Raw genomic sequence first — 21,059 nt, forward strand, 5'->3', positions numbered from 1 at the left:
AACACAACAACAAAAAAAAAAACTTTAAGAAGAGTAAAATCAAGGGCTGGAGAACCAGGATTCAATTCTCAGCACCTAAATGATGGTTCACAACCAACTGTAACTCCAGCTCCAAGGAATCCTATGTCCACTTCTGGCCTCTGTGCACATCTGGTACACATATTATGCACAGACACACATGCAAGAAAAACTCGCATACATGTAAAAAATTTAAAAATTAAAATTTTTGTTTACCAAAAGACATAATTAAAACAGTGAAAAGGTAAGCTTCAAGCTTGTCATACAATTGATATAGGATTTACATTTACAATGTCTAACAAACTCTGTGGGAGCAGAACATTACTCTCACACACACCAGCGAACACAGCACTTCTGAATCTGCTACAGACATGTAGCGGTTTTCTCATATGCAGCAAACACTTCTTCAGCAAAGTCCAAGTGTATATCCCATACTTAACTCTGACACTATCTGGAAACAGCCTTGGGTCCCTTTTCAGATGACAATCACAATGGATTGTCTTCGTCCAATTGTGTTGCTATAACAAGTTACTTGGAACTAAATAATTTATAAAGAACAGAAATTTATTTTCTCACAGTTGTGGAGGTCGAGAAGAGGCTTCTTTCCACATCCTCCAGTGAGAGGAAAAGGGTGAAGAGGGGGAGGGGCAGCGGCAGAGCCTTCAAGGCTCTATCACCTTCCAAAGGTTCCACCTCCCATCACTGCCACAATGCCACCTGGTTTAAACACCAAACAAAAGCATAAAAACAGGTGACAGCCGGGCGGTGGTGGCGCACGCCTTTAATCCCAGCACTCGGGAGGCAGAGGCAGGCGGATCTCTGGGAGTTCGAGGCCAGTCTGGTCTACAAGAGCTAGTTCCAGGACAGGCACCAAAGCTACAGAGAAACGCTGTCTCGAAAAACCAAAAAAAAAAAAAAAAAAAAAAAAAAAAAACAGGTGACAGGCAAGAGGCAAGAACCTGACAAGACACCTAGAGTACTCAATGGGGATGTGGACCTCAGATACAAAGCAGTCATAATTAGGATAGATTCCATCACTGTATTCTTCTACTAGCCACAGAGGCCTGCCACAGGTTCAAAGATAATCCCAGATGCATGAAAGGTAAGAATTCTAGTTCTTAATTTCCTGAATGCCCAACTGCTTCCTGTTAGCACAAACACCTGACAAAACAGACCTTCCTCTTCCCCCTGCTCCTAGGCCAGGAAAAACCCTTAGAGAACATTAGGATCCCAATCTTTGCTCAATTTTTGTTGATCCATCTGTCCTGGAATAGAAACTATAGTTGCTGAGCAGAAAACTGTGTCTAATCCAACAGCAGGATCCAAGTCACACAGGGGTCCCAGGGTAATCAAAAGAAGGCTGGAACTCTGAACAGCTCTGGTTGGAGAAAAGGCTCACAAGAAAGTAAAGCCTCTTACCAGCTGAAGGATGGATGTGCATAGATTCAGAAAGCGACAGAACACTCTCAGAGCCCTGTGATTCTCTTTGGCTATTGTCTTCTGCAGGTCCAGAAGCTCATAGCTCTTATCTGGCTCCTTGGGTAGCCAGGACACAGAACGAAGCTCCTGAAGAAGCCTAGAATCAATAAATAAATTAGTTAGAGCTGGTATCCCAGCCATACCTCTTTCAACACCTTTGAACTCTTCCCAACCCAGTTCAACCCAGACTGAGCAAATGTTTACATAGACTGTAATATTCCCAGTGACCAATGACAGTTGCCAGGTGGAAAATGATTTAGAAAAGCCTCATGGAATGAACAGATGCTCATACCTAGTGACCTTTATTTCAAGAGGGGCTCAGATAAATCCCAAGATATGAAAAGACAAGAGACTTCATCCTGGGAATAAGGAAAATAAGGTCCTAAAAAGTCAAGGTTGACAGGCACATGTTCGGATCAAAGGTGATTAAACCTCAGTTTCTCTAGAGTTGACTGCCACCAAGGAAGCTCCTCCTGTTCTCTGCCCTCCCTGCTTCCCCAGAACTCCATCCATAGCTCTGGAGATTCCTTGAAAAATATGAACAACCCCAATAAGTAGTAAGGATGATTACTTAATGATGAATTTATGGTATCTATCCTGTACCTGCTAAAGGGCACCAGACATATAGTACTTTCTGTCCATAATCTCATGTAATTCTTGCTATTTGCACTGTGTAGTTCAAATCTATAGGAGTTTGCAGACCACTGATTTGAGGCTCAAAGAACAGACTCCTTGCTAGTTTTCAGGATCTAGATTCAGACCTAACAGTCCTCAAAACTCCAAATCCTTATAATTTATACCATCACCAGGTATGGGGACACATAACTGTAATCCTAACGATTGGGAGGTTGAAGCAAGATCAGAAGTTCAAAGCTAACATTAGCCTATGTAGCAAGTTAGAGGCAAGCCTGGGGTATATGAGACCCTGTCTCATAAAGCAACCAGAAAAACAAAACAGCTAAAAAATTAAAAAAAAAAAAATAGGCCGGGCAGTGGTGGGGCATGCCTTTAATCCCAGCACTCAGGAGGCAGAGGCAGGCAGATCTCTGTGAGTTTGAGGCCAGCCTGGTCTACAAGAGCTAGTTCCAGGACAGGCTCCAAAGCTACACAGAGAAACACTGTCTATAAATAAATAAATAAATAAATAAAACCATTATGATGACTAGGCAAATCTAGAGGATGGTACCAGCCTAAAGTAGAGGTTGTAAACTGGTATCCATTGTATCAAAGTTTCCACTGTGCATTGTTAAGAATTAATCCTTACAGTCACAGTCTTTTAATTCAAACTTGAACCCAACAGCTAAAATTTTAAATTTTTGTAAAGCCAGCAAGATGGCATTTGCTGTTACCAAGCCTGATGATCTAACTTCAGGCTCCAAGTCCCACACGGTGGAAGGAAGGAAAGAACTAACTCCCTCAGTTATTCTCTGATCTACACACACACACACACACACACACACACACACACACACACACACCAGAGAGAGAACACATGAACATGAGCACACACAAATAATTAAAACACAGTATTTTTTCAATATTTAATTTTTTTTTTTTTTTTTTTTTTTTTTTTGGTTTTTCAAGACAGGGTTTCTCTGTGGTTTTGGAGCCTGTCCTGGAGCTAGCTCTTGTAGACCAGGCTGGTCTCGAACTCACAGAGATCCGCCTGTCTCTGCTTCCCAAGTGCTGGGATTAAAGGCGTGCGCCACCAACGCCCAGCTCAATATTTAATTTTTTAAATTTAAATTTTACCATGATACATAGATCTCTAGGAAATGCTAAAACACAAGGTGAGCTGATCACAGTGGGCCTGTTCTCCAGAACGTCAGTTAGCTGGAACTGAGAAGTGGCTGTCCTTTCGGAAGCAATCTCCAGGCTGCCGTGCTGTGACCCCAATGTCTCACTTAGCACGGCCTTCTACAGTGTGTACAGTGAGGCTCCCTGAGCCTTTGAGCCTGCAACTCCTAGCACAGAAGACACCTGACGCACCATGAAGGAAAGGCGAGCAAGGGATAAAAATAGGAATAACCAACTGTCAAAAAAGTGTGGGTGTGTTTGAGAGAAAAATGGAGGGGATTAAAGAATTTCTGGGTTCAAATGTCTAAGTTTGACCCACAGGCTTAGTACTTAGTTGTGTTATACTTAAAATAAGTTGGTATAGAAGAACATACAATTACATGGAACTATATATTCAGAATACTGGTTATATAACAATATGTAACAAATATTTTGTATATAATAGGAGAAAGGACTAGAAAACTAAAATGTAATAGTCTTAGTGCTTATTTATGAATGGTAAAATTATAGAGTTTTTTCTTTGTGCTTTTTGTATCTTAAAATTTTATAAATGGACGTGGTATTTCCTTTTTCCAAATAATTTTTTGAAGTTATTGAAACAAAATGTTGAAGGTTAGAGATACAGTTCAGTGGCAGAGCACTTGCCTAGTATGTTGGAGGCACTAGATTCAGTCCCTAGCATTTCAACATACACATAAACACACCAAAAACCAAACCCAAACCCAAATCAACAACAACAACAAAAAAAACCAATAGGGTCTGTTATGTAACATAGGTCAACCTCAAACTCTTGGTCTTCTGCCTCGGCCTCTGAGAGGACTCCAGGTGTGCCCAGCATACCCAGTCCCCAGCCTCTGAGAGGAGGACTACAGGTGTGCCCAGCATACCCAGTCCCCAGCCTCTGAGAGGAGGACTCCAGGTGTGCCCAGCATACCCAGTCCCCAGCCTCTGAGAGGAGGACTACAGGTGTGCCCAGCATACCCAGTCCCCAGCCTCTGAGAGGAGGACTACAGGTGTGCCCAGCATACCCAGTCCCCAGCCTCTGAGAGAAGGACTTCAGGTGTCCCCAGCATACCCAGTCCCCAGCCTCTGAGAGGACTCCAGGTGTGCCTAGCATACCCAGTATGCAAAACTGAAAACTTCATGGCAGGTGTGTTTGTAATACTTCACCTGCTAATATGGAGCAGCCCAGCTCCAAAGTGAGGAACAGCCAAGAGCAGATGACTCTTCAGGAAAGTCTGGATTCGGTGCAGTCCGTGCAGCCTCACATTCTTCTTCCAGCTGCAGGTTAGAGGTGAGTGTCAATACGCTCCCATATTTCCCTCATCCACGTCTCTACCCAAACCCAACTCTGTCATTACCTACCAGGTCAAAGCCTTTTGTAAGAGGCAATTCCTAAAGAATGGAATGCACTGGAGCTCGTGCCAGATGGTGGCGTTGCGATGCCAGGTACCCAGTGTCATGGTCTCACTGCCCTCCACAGGATGCACATGCAGGATCCCAAAGGGAGAGAAGATGTAGTGTTCGGGATCCACCTGGTCCGGTGGCACCACTACCAGGTTGTAAGGCCTGTTTTAAAATGAAAACCATCTCTGATTAGTGAGAACCGAAGAACTTGTGCACATATCCTGAGGAGACCCAAGAAGGATGGGGAGAGAAAAAGGAGATAGGAAGGGAGGGAGGTAGAAAAAAGTAGGAAAGGTGGGAAGACAGCAGAACAGTATTCAAACGAGAATGACTGAACAAATACTAAGAAATTTAAGCCAGAGATAGATGGTGAGAAAGAAAAAGGCATCTAGCCTGTTGGCCTGTTCCAAGTCCTTATCTTCAGATACAGAACATCTCATGAAATTCAGGACATCATCTGTGTAAGCTTCAGTATTCTTCTGTGAGAAGCTAAGATGAATAATCCTGCCATTGTGATACTTCTTCATATTTTAAGATACATTGCCATTTTGACGATGCTGAAGTGTGTGTATGGTGGGGATGGGGTGTGTTAATAGTGGCTATCGGAGCCTGTAAAGGGTGTGAGTGAGGGAAGGATGGAAAGAGGAACTTAGGGCGGGGGTGCAGCTCAGTGGTAGAGCACTCACCTAGCATTTGTGAGTTCCTGAGTTCCATTTAAGAACAGAAGAAAAGCCGGGCGGTGGTGGCGCACGCCTTTAATCCCAGCACTCGGGAGGCAGAGGCAGGAGGATCTCTGTGAGTTCGAGACCAGCCTGGTCTACAAGAGCTAGTTCCAGGACAGGCTCCAAAACCACAGAGAAACCCTGTCTCGAAAAACCAAAAAAAAAAAAAAACCAGAAGAAAAAAGTGGGTCGAAAAGGAGAAAGTGAATGAATGCAGCTGGTATGGAATTGGGAGGGTCTCACCTTATTTACTTGTTTGTTAGTCTCGCTGGTTACAAAAGAGGCCAAGAAGTAAAAGAAGATTTTAGTTCAGTCTAAACACAAACCAATTTTGGAAAACCAATGTTTCTCTAACATTGAGATCTCGACATGTGATTCTTGCACTGTAGTTAGATAAGGTCAGCATTAAGTGTGCTCCCGAGGCTATAAATACATGCTTTCCTTGTTTCAAAAAAAAGAAAGAAAGAAAGAAAGAAAGAAAGAAAGAAAGAAAGAAAGAAAGAAAGAAAGAAAGAAAGAAAGAAAGGCACAGTTCAGACGGTGAAAGTGAAGTGGGGTAAAGAGGAGCTGGAGAGGGCAGAGGCGGTGGCTGGGAACTGTGAGGCTGGAGAGTGGGTGAGCTGGAGAAAGAAAGGAGTGGGGGGCGGCTCTTACTTAAAGTGCCGGTCAGGAGCCACATTGAGATAGAGGAAGTGGATCTTCCTCTGGTACCAGTCTGTCTTCAGAAGGGATTTCACTTTACTTTTCAGTAAGGAAGTCTTAGAACTTTTCTTCTTGAAGGCCTTCTCCTCAGGAGATTCAGAGGCACGCTGAGACCTGAGTGACAAAATAAATCAGGGAGAAAAGCAGAACAAAAAGGTCAGTGCCTAGAGGGGGGCTTTGCCATCACTGACCACGGAAAGCAGGAATTAGATCAAGTGCCCCAGGGGACACAGGTGGTACATACAGTCAGAGCCTGTCTAATCTACACACATACCGGGCAAATGCAGTCAGCCCACCACACATTTGCCAACTGTAGACAACTATAGCCAGCATGAAAAACTTTTCCTGATAAATGATCCGACTAGACTGGCTGTGATTACTGCAGTAGTGTTATGTAACATTGTATACAGTACTAGGAAGACATTATTTTTCTAGCTCATTCCCCTATAAGCCCTCTGTCCTACTTATCAGCAATAGGCTTTGATAGTGGACCAAATCATCTTAACTACTATATCTGCGATCAAAAGAAGATATCAAGTTCAAGACTTGCCTGGCTACAGTGAGTTCAAGACCAACAGAGGCAACTTAGAAAACCACTATCTCAATTAAAAGGTACGAACACGACTAAACCTTTGGCTCAGTGGTACAGCAGTTGCCTGGCATGCACGAAGACCCAGGTTGATCCTAAGTCCTAGCATGACAAAAATAAAAAATAAAAACAGTATTTCCTTAGTAGTGAGGTTACATAATCACAAAATCAGAAGTACTGGCTCCTGAACAGATCCCTAGTGTCCAGTCTGAATTCAAGGCTCATTCGTTTTGATGTCATAGACAAACAGCTACTGTGCCCAGCCCCTCCATCTAACTGGTTGGATGCTCAACCCTGCCTAGCTTCAGTCTCATCACATTCTTCTTTGCCTGCATAATCTGAGCTTCTCCCTTGGTTTCCTTTGCCTTCTCTCATACTGTCTCCCCAGTCTGAAGGACAGTGTGCCCTTTATTTTCTGCAAGGTCACTTTCCCGTGTGTTTGCTAGATCCCTTACTCTGCTGTATTACATATCCTCTTCTTACCATAGCTTGTTGATCCCATTAGTTTACAAATACTGATGGAGCACCTATTTCTCAGCTATTGTGTCTTAAAGGCTGTGAGCATCCTTCTGCATTAACAAGAGATCCATCATATCTTACATGCCCTAACGTCTCTCTTACCAAACTGCAAGGCTCCAAAGGAAAGAACTGAGTCTGTCTGATTCATTTCTTCCATTCCCAACATCTAGATACATCCAAGTATCTAATAGTAATTAAATGAATCGGGGCCTTGGAAGACAGCTCTGTAGAACATTAGGTAGACCTCAGAGATTGACTGCCAGGTTCAGAGAGATATGAGAAGTTGATTCCTTCTTAATATATCAGCCCATGACCATTTCTGTTAAGGTCTCGCAAGAGAGAAAAGTTAGTCTTGGGGCCTCTCTGAAAAAGCAAAGCTCTGTCGGGATGACTGAAGACAGAAATTGCTGGCATTTGCCACCTTCCTTCACAGCTCCAGGAACCTGCCCCTCTTGTCTACCATTAGGAATCAGAGACTTCATGAAGAGTCATAAATTTTTTTTTTTGGTTTTTTTTTTGGTTTTTCGAGACAGGGTTTCTCTGTGGTTTTGGTTCCTGTCCTGGAACTAGCTCTTGTAGACCAGGCTGGTCTCGAACTCACAGAGATCCGCTTGCCTCTGCCTCCCGAGTGCTGGGATTAAAGGCGTGCACCACCACCGCCCGGCTACAAGAGTCATAAATTGATCCAGTCATAAATTTAAAAGCAAAATCTGAGGAAGTCATGCTTGATTAAAGGCAAAACTAGCTTTTTCCCCCTAGACTGTATCATAGACAAGTTACAAAATATCAAGAAAATCAGACCAGAGCTAGTGAGAAGTTGCTGGACTAAAGTCAAAGAGATGACTCAGAGGCAGCATTCTGTCTTAGACCTGAAATACTTCATAGAGACCTGTGGGAGAAGACCAGGCAGACAAGCACTCCCTAGGAGTAACCAAGAACCCTATCCATACCAAGCACCCAGGACCACACAAGATAAGCCCCAAAGTGTGGTTCAGTGATTATAAATGACAGAGAAAATGAACCCCCAAGGAAGCTTCTGACTGGAAACTGCAAGGTTAAGCTTTGGCTTCCTAACCGCTGACCTTTGATTTCAGCATTTCCCAAGGATTAGCATTGAGAGACATTGACTTTGTTTTGCAAGTGAAAGGGGAGAAAGAAAGGTACAGCCTTGTCCAGAGTAGTTTAGAGTTGGGCTAATCCTGAAGAGCCATAAGGAGGGGACTCAAAAAGCCAGTGTTCTCGCAGGCACCTAAAACTAATGTATTTTTTTCTCCTCTACTCAAAGCCCTGGACCAGGCCACTCACTTTCTCTCAGCAGGCTCCCCTTCTGCGAGGTGAGCATCGCTGCTTCCATACTGTACAGGAATGTCTGTCGCCAGTGCCAAGGGCAGGAGACTAAGGCTATTCAGCCACTGGGTCTCTTCTAGGGCCACCTCAACACCAACAATGCCCAGGCTGTGCTGTAGCTCAGGCAGTGTCAATGGTCGCAGCCACGTGGCTAGTTCCTGCTTTTGTTGTTTGCCCCACCGGGCCTTCACAAAAGGGCATGCTGGGCATGGAGGCCCTCGATAAGACCTCTTCATCCAGGGACGGCAGTCAACATGGGAAGAACTGTGTAATAAAGAGGTATCTGGGGGAAAGGCCTTATCTATGGCATCTAGCAGATCCAGGTGGAGTTGGGATTGGACCTTGGGTGCCCAGCAATACAGTTGCTCCAGTAAAGGCAGCAACTCGAGCTGACCAGTTAGCATCTCACGATATGGAGGCAACAGGCCCAGTACTGCATGCAGATAACGCCAGGCTTCACAGCTGCAATCCTGCAGCACAGCTGACAGCAGGGACCGCAGCTCGGACAGCAGCAGCTCCAGCGATGTCCGTTGCTCTGATTCAACCACTTCCTTAAGGAGCTTCTGTTTCTTCCAACAGTCCCAGGAATGTCCTTGAATGCTGCAGCTACATTCAGTCAGCCTAGATTCAAGGACTTCAACTGAGGGCTTATTGGGAGACGAAGGTACTCTCCTCTCTTCCAGAATAAAGCGGAGGCAGGTATTCAACTGTTGCCGAACTGATCTTGCCCACAGCTGAGGGTCTAAATGCCAGTTCCAGGCTTTTGGCTGCTGGGTCTCACCTGTGTGATCCAGCCCTGTTGGGGCAGGGTGGGGAGGGGTAGGTTCAGGCTCTGGGCTAGGACAGCAAGATGGATAGAGCTGCAGGGCACAGGAAGACCAGCAGAAGGTCCCAGGAGGACCCAGGAGAAGCGCCTCCCACCATTTTCGGAATTGTCCTGTCTCACCTGGTGTCCGGGATGCAGAAGGCATTGGAAGGGAACGGGGAGAGGCCTGAGGATGAGGTTTCATTGCGGAGCTCTCGCTGTAGAGAACGAACTTAGGCTCAGTTCCAACCACTTAACACGGAGACAGACACACGCTAGCAAAATCTTTGGAAAACTGCATTCACAGCAGGGAACCTTCAGAGTGGAGGCTGGTAATTGCCTTGAAAAGGAGACACAAAGGGGTCGTCACTCAGAGGTGGCAAAACTCAAATCACCTGAAGTCTTCGCCACAAACCAAGAAGATCCTGAGGGGAAAGTCAGCTGCTCAGTGGGGTGGCAGGTGAGGACACCTACAGGAAGGAAGGGGCAGAAGGAAGCGGCCCCGGGCTTGCCCGTGGGAGGAGCCTCCCGAGGAGCAGGGAGATCTGAGCAATCAGGGCAGCAGATGCAGATCCCGAGCTGAGGACCACCGACTCCCAGCAGTTAGAACCGTTACAGAATCCTGGAGGCCCAAGCCTTAGCCCGGAGCCAGGAGGGGTCAGCATGCAATGTGGGCGGGGCTTGGGGGCGGGCCCCGAGCCCCGGCCACACCTACAGGTCGCGTGTAACCTGACCAAAAGAGAATCTGGGAGAAAGAAGGAATGACAGGATTGATTTGGGGGAACTAACAGCATCTAGGCTGTGTGGAGCAAGTGTAATACATATACCCGCTTATCTGTTCACTGATTTTCCCCTCCTCTCCCTGGTCAGCCTATCTGTTTGTGCACCTCACCTTCCGTAAAGAAGCATGCGGAAGACAAAAACCCTTTATCCCTCTCAAAAGCCACACATCTAGTTGGGGCTGAGAATCTATGACTGGTTTAATTTAAAAAAACAAAACAAAACAAAACAAAAACAGAAGCCCTATCCTGTCTCTCTGTGATGGGGAGGTATGTATGACTCTAAGATTTTGCCCCAATCAGTGGAAATTTGGTATGCCAGAACTGTGATGAAGAAGATGGTAAAAAAGAGTAGGCTTGGGGGCTGGTGGTGATTTTGGATATTTCAAGCTTGAAGTCTGAGATACTTATCAGATATCCATGGGCGGGAGGTGTAGCTCAGTGGTCGAGCACTTGCCCTACGCGGTCAAAGCCCTGTGTTTGATCTCCAGAGTCTTGAAAGGGAAGCTGGCCTTGAACTCATGATTGCTCTGCTTCAGCCTCCTAAGTGAAAGGATATGCTTATGTGCCACATCCAACTTCTCACATTATATTCAAGCACAAGTATTCTTAGGGCTATGACTGGAGCATTCTCTCTTCCCAAAGGCTATGGTAACAGTCTTCAGGGTCCAAGAGCGTTCACCTCTGCATCTGCCAAGGTCCACTCCAACTATGATGAAAAGGACGCCTCTTTTTATTAAGGGCATGACCTGGCAGCTGCATGTGTTCGTCATTTGCTCATTTACCCAAACCCGGGTAAAAGCAAAGCTTCCACATCTTACCTTTGTTTTCAGTGGCTGTGGTGGTTTGAATAAGAATGCCCCCAACAGGTTCATATGTCTGGATGTTTGGAAAAGATTGGGTGACCTTGTTGGCTCATCTCATCAGTGTAAGTATATAAGAGTGAATACTTTGCCCACATGTTCTCAAGACTTCATTGCAAGTCTCTGATCAAATAGGCTTACAATGAATTCTTTAACTTCCCAATAGAAATCAACACTCTCCCACATACCTTCCTCTTTACCCCGAATTATTTTTCTCCATGTTGATTGCTATCTCATCTACTCATTAACTTACCTGTTTATCCTGACTAAAAATATAAACTTCATAGTTGCAAAGATTCTAACTGTTCTTATTGCCCCTTAGCTTATCCCCAGTCCTTAGTGCTAGGTACCATGAGTAGATGTCACCCAGCAACACAGTCAGCCACAGAATAAGAAGGAAACAAAGAATAGAGACAGGTAAAAGCTAGAGGCAAAAGGTTGATGGGCTAATTTAAATTAAGGAAAGCTGGGTAGAAACAAGCCAAGCAAGACTGGGCATTTCTAAGTAAGAATAAGTCTCTGTGTATTTTATTTGAGAACTGGGTACCAGGCCCCAAAAGAACAAAGAATTAAAAAAAAAAAACAAAAAACAAAAAAACAAAAAAAAAAACTACTACAGGCATAAACAACCAACTCTTCAAGTTGATGAAGGTCAGGAAGTTTAGGCCTTAAGGTAAGTTTTCCAGACAGGCAAAAATGAATGGGAATTTTGTTCAGTAATTCCTGGTATGTTGTGTATTTAATTAAAGATCTTACATTTGCTTATGCTGTGAAATATTTCTTTAATGATGCAAAGATGTGTTGACGTCTTTTGTGTTGCATTTGTTTAACTCTGTGAAATTGTGCTACTGTGCCTGCCTAAAATACCTGGTTGACCTAATAAAGAGCTGAGCAGCCAATAGCCAGGCAGGAGAGGGATAGGCAGGGCTGCCAGGCAGAGAAAAGTAGAAAGAGAAAAAGAGGGAGGATCGAGAGGAGGAGGAGAGTAGGATGCCAGGGGCCAGCCACCCACACAGCCAGACATGGAAAAGAAGGAAAGAAAAGATATACAGCAATAGAAAAAGGTAAAGGCCCAGAGGCAAAAGATAAATGGGGTAATTTAAGAAAAGCAGGCTGGAAATAAGCCAAGCTAAGGCTAGGCAATCATAAGAAAGAATAAGTCTCCATGTGTTTATTTGGGAGCTGGGTGGTGGGCCCCCAAAGAACAAAGAGTAAAAAACAAACAACACTGCTGAGTCCTCAATATTGCCTTGAAGTCTAACTATGTATTATCAGTTAATTCCCTTTTCTGCATAAGAGTATTTCAAACCTCTTATTCACACTCATCACCATTTTATTGTTTTATACTCAAATAATAACTTTATCACCTGGCTCCCCCCCACACATATACAGGGTTTGTTTGTTTGTTTGTTTGTTTGTTTGTTTTATAACAGTCCTGGTTATCCTGGAACTTACTCTATAGACCGGCCAGACCCTGAACTCACCTCCTGTTAAAAAAAAAAAAAAAAAAGAGGGTTCTCCAGAGGGGTGTGTGGGTGTGTGTAAGAAAGAGGGGAGGGAGGGATGGAAAGATGGAATTTGGTTCATGTATGGACATTATAAGTTCAAAATCTGTAATGGCAGTCCAACATGAAGCAAGCTTGGGCAGAGGTTAATGATGCACCTTGAGATGAATTTTGACCTCTGCATGCACAGTATGGCACATATGTCCACACATACACATTCACACAAAATAAGTATAAATGTAATTTAAAATTTTAAATCATTTCTTCAGGAGGCTGGAGAGAGGGCTCAGTGGTAAAGAGCATTTGACATTCACACAAAATAAGTATAAATGTAATTTAAAATTTTAAATCATTTCTTCAGGAGGCTGGAGAGAGGGCTCAGTGGTAAAGAGCATTTGCTACTCTTTCAGAGGACCCGAGTTAGATTCCCAACACCCATATCGGGCAGCTTACCACTGCCTGTAACTTCTAGTTCCAGGAAACTGGCTTCCAGGGACACCCATATATATCTGTGCTTATATACACATACTCTCTCCCTCTCTTAAAAATAAAAATGCAAAAAAAAAAAAACCCAACCATTTCTTCAAAACCTTGGTCCCACAAACAGGTAAATTTGTACTAGGGTTATTTTTCATGACAATATACACTCTTCCATACAAAACTTACCATGGTTGTGCTTATTTTTCCTATACTAACCTTTACACATTAAGTTCCAAGAGAACTACTGCCCCCCTCTCACTGTTTTAATCATCAGCTAACTTAACATCAGAGCCATATGTAAACACATAGTAGTGAGTGTGAAGACTAACCAAAAACGCAAAGACAGAGTTCATAATCAGAAAATGTATCCAAGAACCACAAACAACATGTCCTTTCTATGGCAAGCAAAAGACAAAACACCAAAAACATAACCAAAGAAAGAGACTTAAAGATGAGTCTAAAAAGGCCATGTGAGACCTGTTCAGACAAAGTCCCAGTTGTGATGCTGAGCCTGATGACACAGAAGCCAAAGCCAAAGAGGATGTATTACAGATGGCTGATCGGGAAAATGAACTGGTATGTCATTCTAAAGTCAAGTCCCTTTCCTTAGAAATCTTTTAAAAAAATATTTATTATGTATACAATATTCTGTCTGTGTGTATGCCCGAAGGCCAGAAGAGGGCACCAGACCCCATTACAGATGGTTGTGAGCCACCATGTCATTGTTGGGAATTGAACTCAGGACCTTTGGAAGAGCAGGCAATGCTCTTAACCTCTGAGCCATCTCTCCAGCCCCCTCCTTAGAAATCTTTAGCTGGGTAGATGACTGGCAATAGAGATTACAGTTCAAGCCTTCCTTGCAACTTCCAGGGAGGAAGGCATATCCTGCACCAGCAAACTGATCTATTCTGTTCTGTGATGAAAGCTTCACCTTAGGTCACAAGAATGAAGGTGATATCCCATCAGAAAACTGTGAAGCAGCCTAGGTCTCAGACCACAGGCTTTGGATTAGGTTTTTTATTTAAAAGAAATAAAAACATGGTAAGCTGCTGTTCCTGACTCTTTGCTATCATTAACTGAGCTAATCAAAGCTATTCCAACTAATCAAATCTGGACTCACAACAAAAGGCTGTTAAGAGGCAGCTTCGGTCATCTGTATCATGAACTGATGAAAGTTAAATTAAGCTGCTAATAAAAAGAATTCAAGTGTTTAAGAAATATTTACACGGGACTAGAGGGCCTACAAATTCAACCAATAAAATGCTGTAGATGACTTTCAGGTGATGATTATCGTACAATGTTAGAAGATACTGTCCATTGAGTTTTGGGTTAAACAAAAAGCAAAACATTCCTAGCATTCCAGAAGCGAACATGGTGTTGTGTAGTAATTTCTTTTCTTTTCTTTTTTTTTTTGGTTTTTCGAGACAGGGTTTCTCTGTGCCTTTGGAGCCTGTCCTGGAACTAGCTCTGTAGACCAGGCTGGTCTCGAACTCACAGAGATCCACCTGCCTCTGCCTCCCGAGTGCTGGGATTAAAGGCGTGCGCCACCATCACCCGGCTTGTGTAGTAATTTCTTCCCAGACCAAATACTACATCTTGGAGGGAAGTATCTTTAGAAAAAGGAAAGAGGTGAAGTAGTCTACCCTGCAGGGAAGCTCCTTCAAATCAGGAAGTAAACAAATCAAAAGCTTTAAAAGTTCCTGAATCTGACCAAAGGCACTAGACCCCTCCCTCTCCAAGCTTACGTACACAGCATGGACTGCTGAGAGACACTCTCAAACAAGCTGCCTGCCAAGTATGCAGGATGCCCCAGGTTCTAGCTTTTGTGAGCTGTCAGCCATGCTGGGCTGGGCTTCTGGTAATATGCTGTCCTGGAGTCATTTCTGGTCCTGTAAGTAACCCCTTATGCACACTCCAGGGAAGAGTAATCCCGATAAATCATTAACTCAACAAGTTGGACTATGGAGGTATCTTTACTTTGGTCTGTGGTCAATTTTCTGTCTTGAGTGAGTTTACACCTTTGGGGTCCAAAACCAGCCTAGGCAATATAGTGACAGCTTAACAACAGAAATACTTCAAACTCTAAATTATTGGCAAAAGACTACAATTGCAAATTCAATTCTCTATCATTCAATAAAACAAAATTTCTCTTGGTTTTCTCTTAATAATAGCTTGAACATGAAGGAAGCTAAAAGTTATGCACTAGTTACTTTGATGAGGATACAATGTAAGTTATAAAAACATGGACTCTGTCTTCATGAGGTACAAACTATTAAAAAGTGTCACACACTCAATGCACAAAGAACTATGGGAGCTGAATCTGGGAAGACTTCTTTAAGAAAATGGCAATTGGATTAGAAAGTTTAGTAGGTAAAGTATTGACTTCTCTCCTGCATCATGAACCTGGAAGCAACAAGTACAAAGGCCCTTAGAACAGTACATGACAGGACCATGGAAATGAAGGCCAGTGTGGTTGGAGTACAGAAAAAGTGAAGTGTGGCTCAAGTCAAGTCAACAAATAGGGTTGATAGTACTTTATAGTTAAGATAAAGTTAGAGGTAGGACGGGATTATACAAGGCCCTGTAAATCATGACTAGAACTCTAGGTTTTGGATAGAGCACTTGCATAGCATGTACAATGCCCTGGTTTCGATCCCCAGCACTGAAAAAGTTCTAGTTTCTATCATAAGAATGGTTTTAAGCATGTTTGTTTCCTGGTTGATGAGTAGATAGGTTTGAAGGGGTGCAAAAGTAGCCATAGGGAAAAGCAGCATTGTAACTCTAATACTGGAAGATCACAGTGAAGATGGGGAGAAACAGAATCCAGGAATATTTAGAAATATAAAGTGAAATTTGGCAACTGAGTGGAAGATGAGAAAGAAGGATGTGCTAGGTTTCTAGCTTCTACAACTAGATGAATACCAGGAATAAGAGGAAAGTTTATAAGAAAACAATTAGGTTTGACTTGTTCTTGCAATACATAAGTGAAGATACCAAGTAGCTTGAAGACCTGGGATTCATCAGTACCTAAAACCCAAAGTGGGGGAATGAAACCATTGAGAAAAATTTGAGAGAAAAAGTGACCTAGTGAAGACTATGAAGAAGGTGAGCACACTATGAAGGTTAAGACACCATGGTTAAAGAGGTAGGAGGAACACATAAGAGTGGAATTAAGGCACTGATGGAACATCAACAAAAAACAAAGTATAAAATAACAACAAATCCACTGAGAGATAAAATAAGTAGGGGACCAGGAAATAACCAATGGATTTAGAGATACAAGGTTATCACCCAAGTGATCTTGGTAAGTACTATTTCAATGGAGTAAGGGTTACATAACTCACAATGCACTAGCCTGAGGAAAGGGAGTGGAGAATGATTTGCAAGGCGGACACAACTGCGTCTGATATAGCTGTCAAGTGGTAAAAGTAGGATGTTAACCCAATGGGAAGTAGGTATAAGGGTTTTTTTAAACAGTGGAGTCCTTACCATATTTAGAAACTGACAAGAATAAGCAAGAGGAAGTTGGAAGCATTCAAGAAGGAAATAACTAAGACTCAAAGTCCAAGAATGGTCACTGGCATTACATAAGGGGGCTTCTCCCTACTTAGAAGGGAATGATGCAAATGGGCTAGTCAGCAGTCGGATAGTAGAGATTACCTATAGATAGCTTTGCTTTCCTCATGGAGAAATAATATGGCCTAGAAAAAGAAAACAGGGTAAGAGGGTTACAAATACTGACTCTAAAATAGTTACTTTGGGAAGCAGCAAAGAACTGAAAATCACTAAGTGTGGTGGTGTGGGTGGTGTGTGCCTTTAATCCCAGCACTTGAGAGACAGAGGCAGGAGGATCTCTTAAGTCCCAAGCCAGCCAGGGCTAAAGAATGAAACCCTGCTCAAACAACTATAACACACACACACACACACACACACACACACACACACACACACACACACACAATCATGAGATTGTGAGGGCTGAGATTCCATTTGAACTTAACCAAGAATTCAAAGTGGCATAAATCTGTTCTGTGGTGATCTCCTTGAGCAGCATTTAGCTATTCAAAAGGAGAAACAAATGTTTCATGAGGAGGCAGTGCAATAAAAAGTTCAGCTTATAGCAAGAAAATCATTGGGGTTTAAGCTGGCTAGAGATTTAAAAGCAAACGCTAGTGAGAAAAAAAAACATGAAAGCTACAGTAAAATCAAAGGACAACAGGGGCAATGACTTACTAAACCAAGCAGAAAGAATATGGTCAGTGAATAAAATTCAAGAAATAGTGCTCCGTTGTTTGATTTAGTAATAGTATTCTCAAGATCGAATGGTTTAGAATGATGGCAATATCTAAGACACAACTAAATGAAGAGCTAAGACAGAACTAGTGAATGGACTGTTTGTGTAAACATTAAATCATTACCTGAGGGAAGAGCTATTTAGCGGAAGACAGAGTTGGCGAGAATAGTAAAGCAGTAAGAGGGCTGTGTGGATGAACAATCTTAAAGCCAGCAGACTGGGCCAAGGAACACACAGGGAAGCTCTAAAGTCACGACAGGACCACGACCTCTGTCTCCAACGTGTGTGATGTAGCCAGGCGATGTCAAAGAACTCTTGGGCTGGAGACATAGGTCAATGATAGAGCACTTTCTTAGCATGTAGGAAACCCTGCCAAGATCCCCCCCAAAACAACAACAAAACTATTCTTGTATACCGTGCCCAACAGTACTGCCCTGTTGTTCTCACTATACCAATGGCCATCACTTTATGACAAGACCTGAAAGGACCAACTATAAGAAGTGGGACCATAGGAGTGGGTTTTCTCCTAAGTGTTGAAGGGAAGAAACTGGAGATTGAAGGTAGAAAAGGACCGACAGCAGATGGAGGCACATTTGTCGCTGCACTGAAGGCAGAAGATGCAAATATAATCCTGAACGAGCTCTGTAGGTTGAGTGTGGGGAAAACACGTGTGATCCCAACACTTGGGAAGTAGAGGCCAGAAGGATTTGAACTCAAGGTGTGAGACTGCATACTGAGACCATCTTAAAAAACAAAACAAAACAAAAAAACCAAAGTTCAGGTAGTTTGAAGAGAGTGGCTTCCTGGTCTTTTCCTAGCAATCACTAACCACGTGATACGGGAACAAAGGATGCAAAGACAACTCACAGGACGTGTTTACTGAAAGGATACATACAATGCTGATGTGAGAGAGCTCTCCCGTGGGTTTCTACCTTCCTGTCTTTGGGAATTAAGATGTTCACAAGCTGCTTTACTTACATTTGTACTGTCAAGGAGTGAATTTTATCTGGTAGACATGAGGTCATTCTACAGGGAAGTGCCTCATCAGCAATTTTTATCTTCCTAAAGAATTATCTAGCAACCAGTTGTAGCCCATGTCTGTAATCCCAGTACCTGGGAGGCTGAGACAGGAGGATTACAAGTTTAAGGCCAATGGACCCCATGGCAAAATCACCTAAAATGAAAAACAAACAAACAAACAAAAAAACACAGTGACACACTAGAATCTGTTTTCAAAGAACTGTGTATAAGACAGAACTCTCATACATTCTGGGTTCTTCTTTACCTGGTAGATGGAAATAATACATCATAGGTTTGCAATAAAATGAATAAATAAGATAAATTTATACAATATACTCAACAGACATGATTTTGAGAAGCAGCCCATTGTAGTTACTGTCTCAGCTGCACTTTATTGATAGGGGCTTGATACACAGCAGACTGCCTTCAAATTCATTTCTCAATCTGTTAAGCAGTGGGCTTATAGGCATGCATAATAAGGCCTGGAGAAAGAGCTGCATTTTAACATAGAGTTGACTAAATATTTCAATTTTTTTGGCTGGCCAGCACTAGGGAGGTAAAGGCAGGAAGATCAGGAGTTCAAGGTCATCTTTAGTTATTGTGATTTCCAGGTCAGTTTTGAGATCCTATCTCAAAAATAAAAAGCATATTTCTGACCTCTAGGTGGGGGAAAATTTACTTTGTGAATGGTTGATTTTGGCTGGGAATTTACGTTTTAATCCCTCTGTGAAACGTGAAAGCTGGCCACCTGTTGCCATACTTGAAGGGATGGGATGGGATTAAGGAAAGCAGTGAAGAGGAAATGGATAGTTTAAGCTGTTAGAGTTTCTACCTGACATGCACAGCCCTTGAGTGTAAGCCCCAGTAAAACAAAAACAAATATAGACCCCATACTGTTGCTTGCCCTGCATCCTCTCATTATCCTTGAAGCCCACATGGTGGTATTTGCCACATCCTACTTCCTTCCCTATCCCCATACTAGGGATGATGTCATGGAAAAGGCAGGGCCAGGAAAGGAGGTATCTGTATACAGATGTGAACCCCACAACGCCTCAGAGGGAGGGGGCAGTAATGAAACCAGAAAAGCTGGCATCATTTACAAAGAGAAGTATGTAAGGTGGAAAGTAGAGCTGGGATTGGGAGGTTCTGGGCAAGCAGTGAAACACTAAGGATGCATTAGGGGTCGCACAGATTATATCTAACCGTCCCCTCTACCAGCATCTACCTCTCCCTTAGGTTTCTCTTCTTGAAATCTGACTAGTGCAGTCCTCTTGACTTGCCCTAAAGATGAGAAGAAAGCCTTTTTTTGTTGTTGTTGTTGTTTAAAGTATTTATTGCTGATTTCACAAAGATAGGAAATATTAAGATAGTAAACTGGGGAAATGACTGAAATTCTGGACAATTTCCTTAAATCTTAAAGGCTTGTCTTTGTTCTGCTTTCACTGATCTCCTAAGAATTGGTGGCTAACGCCTATTGCGGTACTGTTTTCTTCCTCCTTTTGTTGTTTTATATTGCCCCTTCTTCCCCTAGATCTAGTACAATTCTTTTTGTATGACAGTTCAGATAAAACTAGTTATTAGACAATATATTCAGGCCGTTAAGTTAGACTCAAGCACAGCCACTGAGAACTCTCCTTTTGGAACCAATTTCCTGTTGCAATGACCAACCTTAAAAGTACCTGCGCTTCTCCTGGGAATTTGGGAATGCTTAGTTTGTCCTTCTACATAACTGAGGCAATTTCTCAATTGCCAGGGCTGAGTGCGGTAGATAGACACTAAATGACAGAATACAGGTCAATACCAATAAATGGACAAAAAAGTTTCTGCCCAGAAAATAAACCAGAGTAAAAACTCGGTTTATTGGCTCCAAGAAAAGGAGCAATAATGTCCAGCTTTCAGGCTCAATCTCTGTACAAATTTCGTCAAGACCAAAGTTCACAGAGGCGCCCATCCAAGCACCTTCTCTCCCGGGCCAAGGGATGGCTAGCTGCCTGCTGCCGAGTCTCTGGGCTGCTCTGCAGGACCTGACACGGCCGAGGCAGCCTCGTAGTCCGCGATACGGCGCTGGACAAGGGCGGGCATGAGTTGCACATAAGCGGCCATGAGGCGGTGGTTAGAATGGATGAGCTTCCCAGCACAGCTGTGCAGACAGGCCTCCTGGAAGGAAGACGGATGTAAGTAGAGACCAAAACGGGTCGTGTCAAGCCTGCCTCCTTCCCTCCAGGTCCCCCCAGTTTACGGGTGAGGTCGTGGAAGAACGAGGTTCAAACGGAGAGGAAGGGGGTGTGTGTCATGTCAATTATTGTCAACTCTAGGGCCCCGTCAATCCCCACCTCCTCAGCGTCCAGAGCTCGGTGGTGCAGGCTGGGCACACAGCGCTGGAAGCACAGTTCGGTCATCCGATTGTAGACCAACAGGAAGTCTCGCAACTGAGAGAAAAGCGGATGAAGACTTCACCACTCCTGAGCTTCCCAGGGTGCGCAGGGAAGCCTGTACCCCAGGAAACAAACCGCATGCCTAGCCCCGAGAATAACTTAGCTCTTACTCACGTTTCTTAGCTGCTGCTGCTCCATCACGCTCGGGGCGCGTAGCCCACGTTACTTCCGCCCTGGGGGCGCGGAGCCGCCCCGGAAGTAAATTCTCGCTAGTAACCAAGAGTTGGGAGGTGTGGCCCCAGTATCGCCCTGCCCATGACTACTAACGTCACCTCCGCCCTTTTTCTCTGCGACGTGG

The 21,059-nt window shown here is 43.6% G+C and overlaps 2 protein-coding genes across 2 annotated transcripts in view; both read right to left on the reverse strand.

Moving 5' to 3' along the window:
* The window catches only part of Dnhd1 (dynein heavy chain domain 1), a 67,247-nt gene extending 57,529 nt beyond the window's left edge, over positions 1-9,718 (reverse strand). Inside the window, exons 1-6 of the mRNA XM_057777955.1 lie at positions 9,527-9,718; positions 8,539-9,376; positions 6,078-6,239; positions 4,660-4,863; positions 4,465-4,575; positions 1,438-1,594 (exon numbers count right to left, since the gene is read on the reverse strand). Coding sequence (XP_057633938.1) covers positions 1,438-1,594; positions 4,465-4,575; positions 4,660-4,863; positions 6,078-6,239; positions 8,539-9,376; positions 9,527-9,590 — 1,536 coding nt within the window. The 5' untranslated portion in view covers positions 9,591-9,718. The remainder of the gene's footprint in view (positions 1-1,437; positions 1,595-4,464; positions 4,576-4,659; positions 4,864-6,077; positions 6,240-8,538; positions 9,377-9,526) is intronic.
* A 10,438-nt stretch (positions 9,719-20,156) lies between these two features.
* Positions 20,157-20,943, reverse strand: Timm10b (translocase of inner mitochondrial membrane 10B). Its single transcript, XM_057778379.1, has 3 exons — positions 20,876-20,943; positions 20,660-20,755; positions 20,157-20,483 (listed from the first exon to the last, which is right to left on the reverse strand). The coding sequence occupies exons 1-3, from the start codon at positions 20,897-20,899 to the stop codon at positions 20,310-20,312; spliced, it is 294 nt and encodes a 97-aa protein (XP_057634362.1). The 5' UTR covers positions 20,900-20,943; the 3' UTR covers positions 20,157-20,309.
* Between the last annotated feature and the right edge of the window lie 116 nt (positions 20,944-21,059).

The sequence above is a fragment of the Chionomys nivalis genome, chromosome 8 (genome assembly GCF_950005125.1).
Source record: "Chionomys nivalis chromosome 8, mChiNiv1.1, whole genome shotgun sequence".
NCBI classification, from domain to species: Eukaryota; Metazoa; Chordata; class Mammalia; order Rodentia; family Cricetidae; genus Chionomys; species Chionomys nivalis.

Excerpts from the sequence above, each read along its gene's own strand:
- Timm10b (XM_057778379.1), bottom strand. The coding sequence starts at position 20,899 with ATGGAGCAGCAGCAGCTAAGAAAC. Across the intron at positions 20,756-20,875 it reads AGCAGCAGCAGCTAAGAAAC|TTGCGAGACTTCCTGTTGGT; the intron begins GTGAGTAAGAGC and ends CTTTTCTCTCAG. Across the intron at positions 20,484-20,659 it reads GAGCTCTGGACGCTGAGGAG|GAGGCCTGTCTGCACAGCTG; the intron begins GTGGGGATTGAC and ends TCTTCCTTCCAG.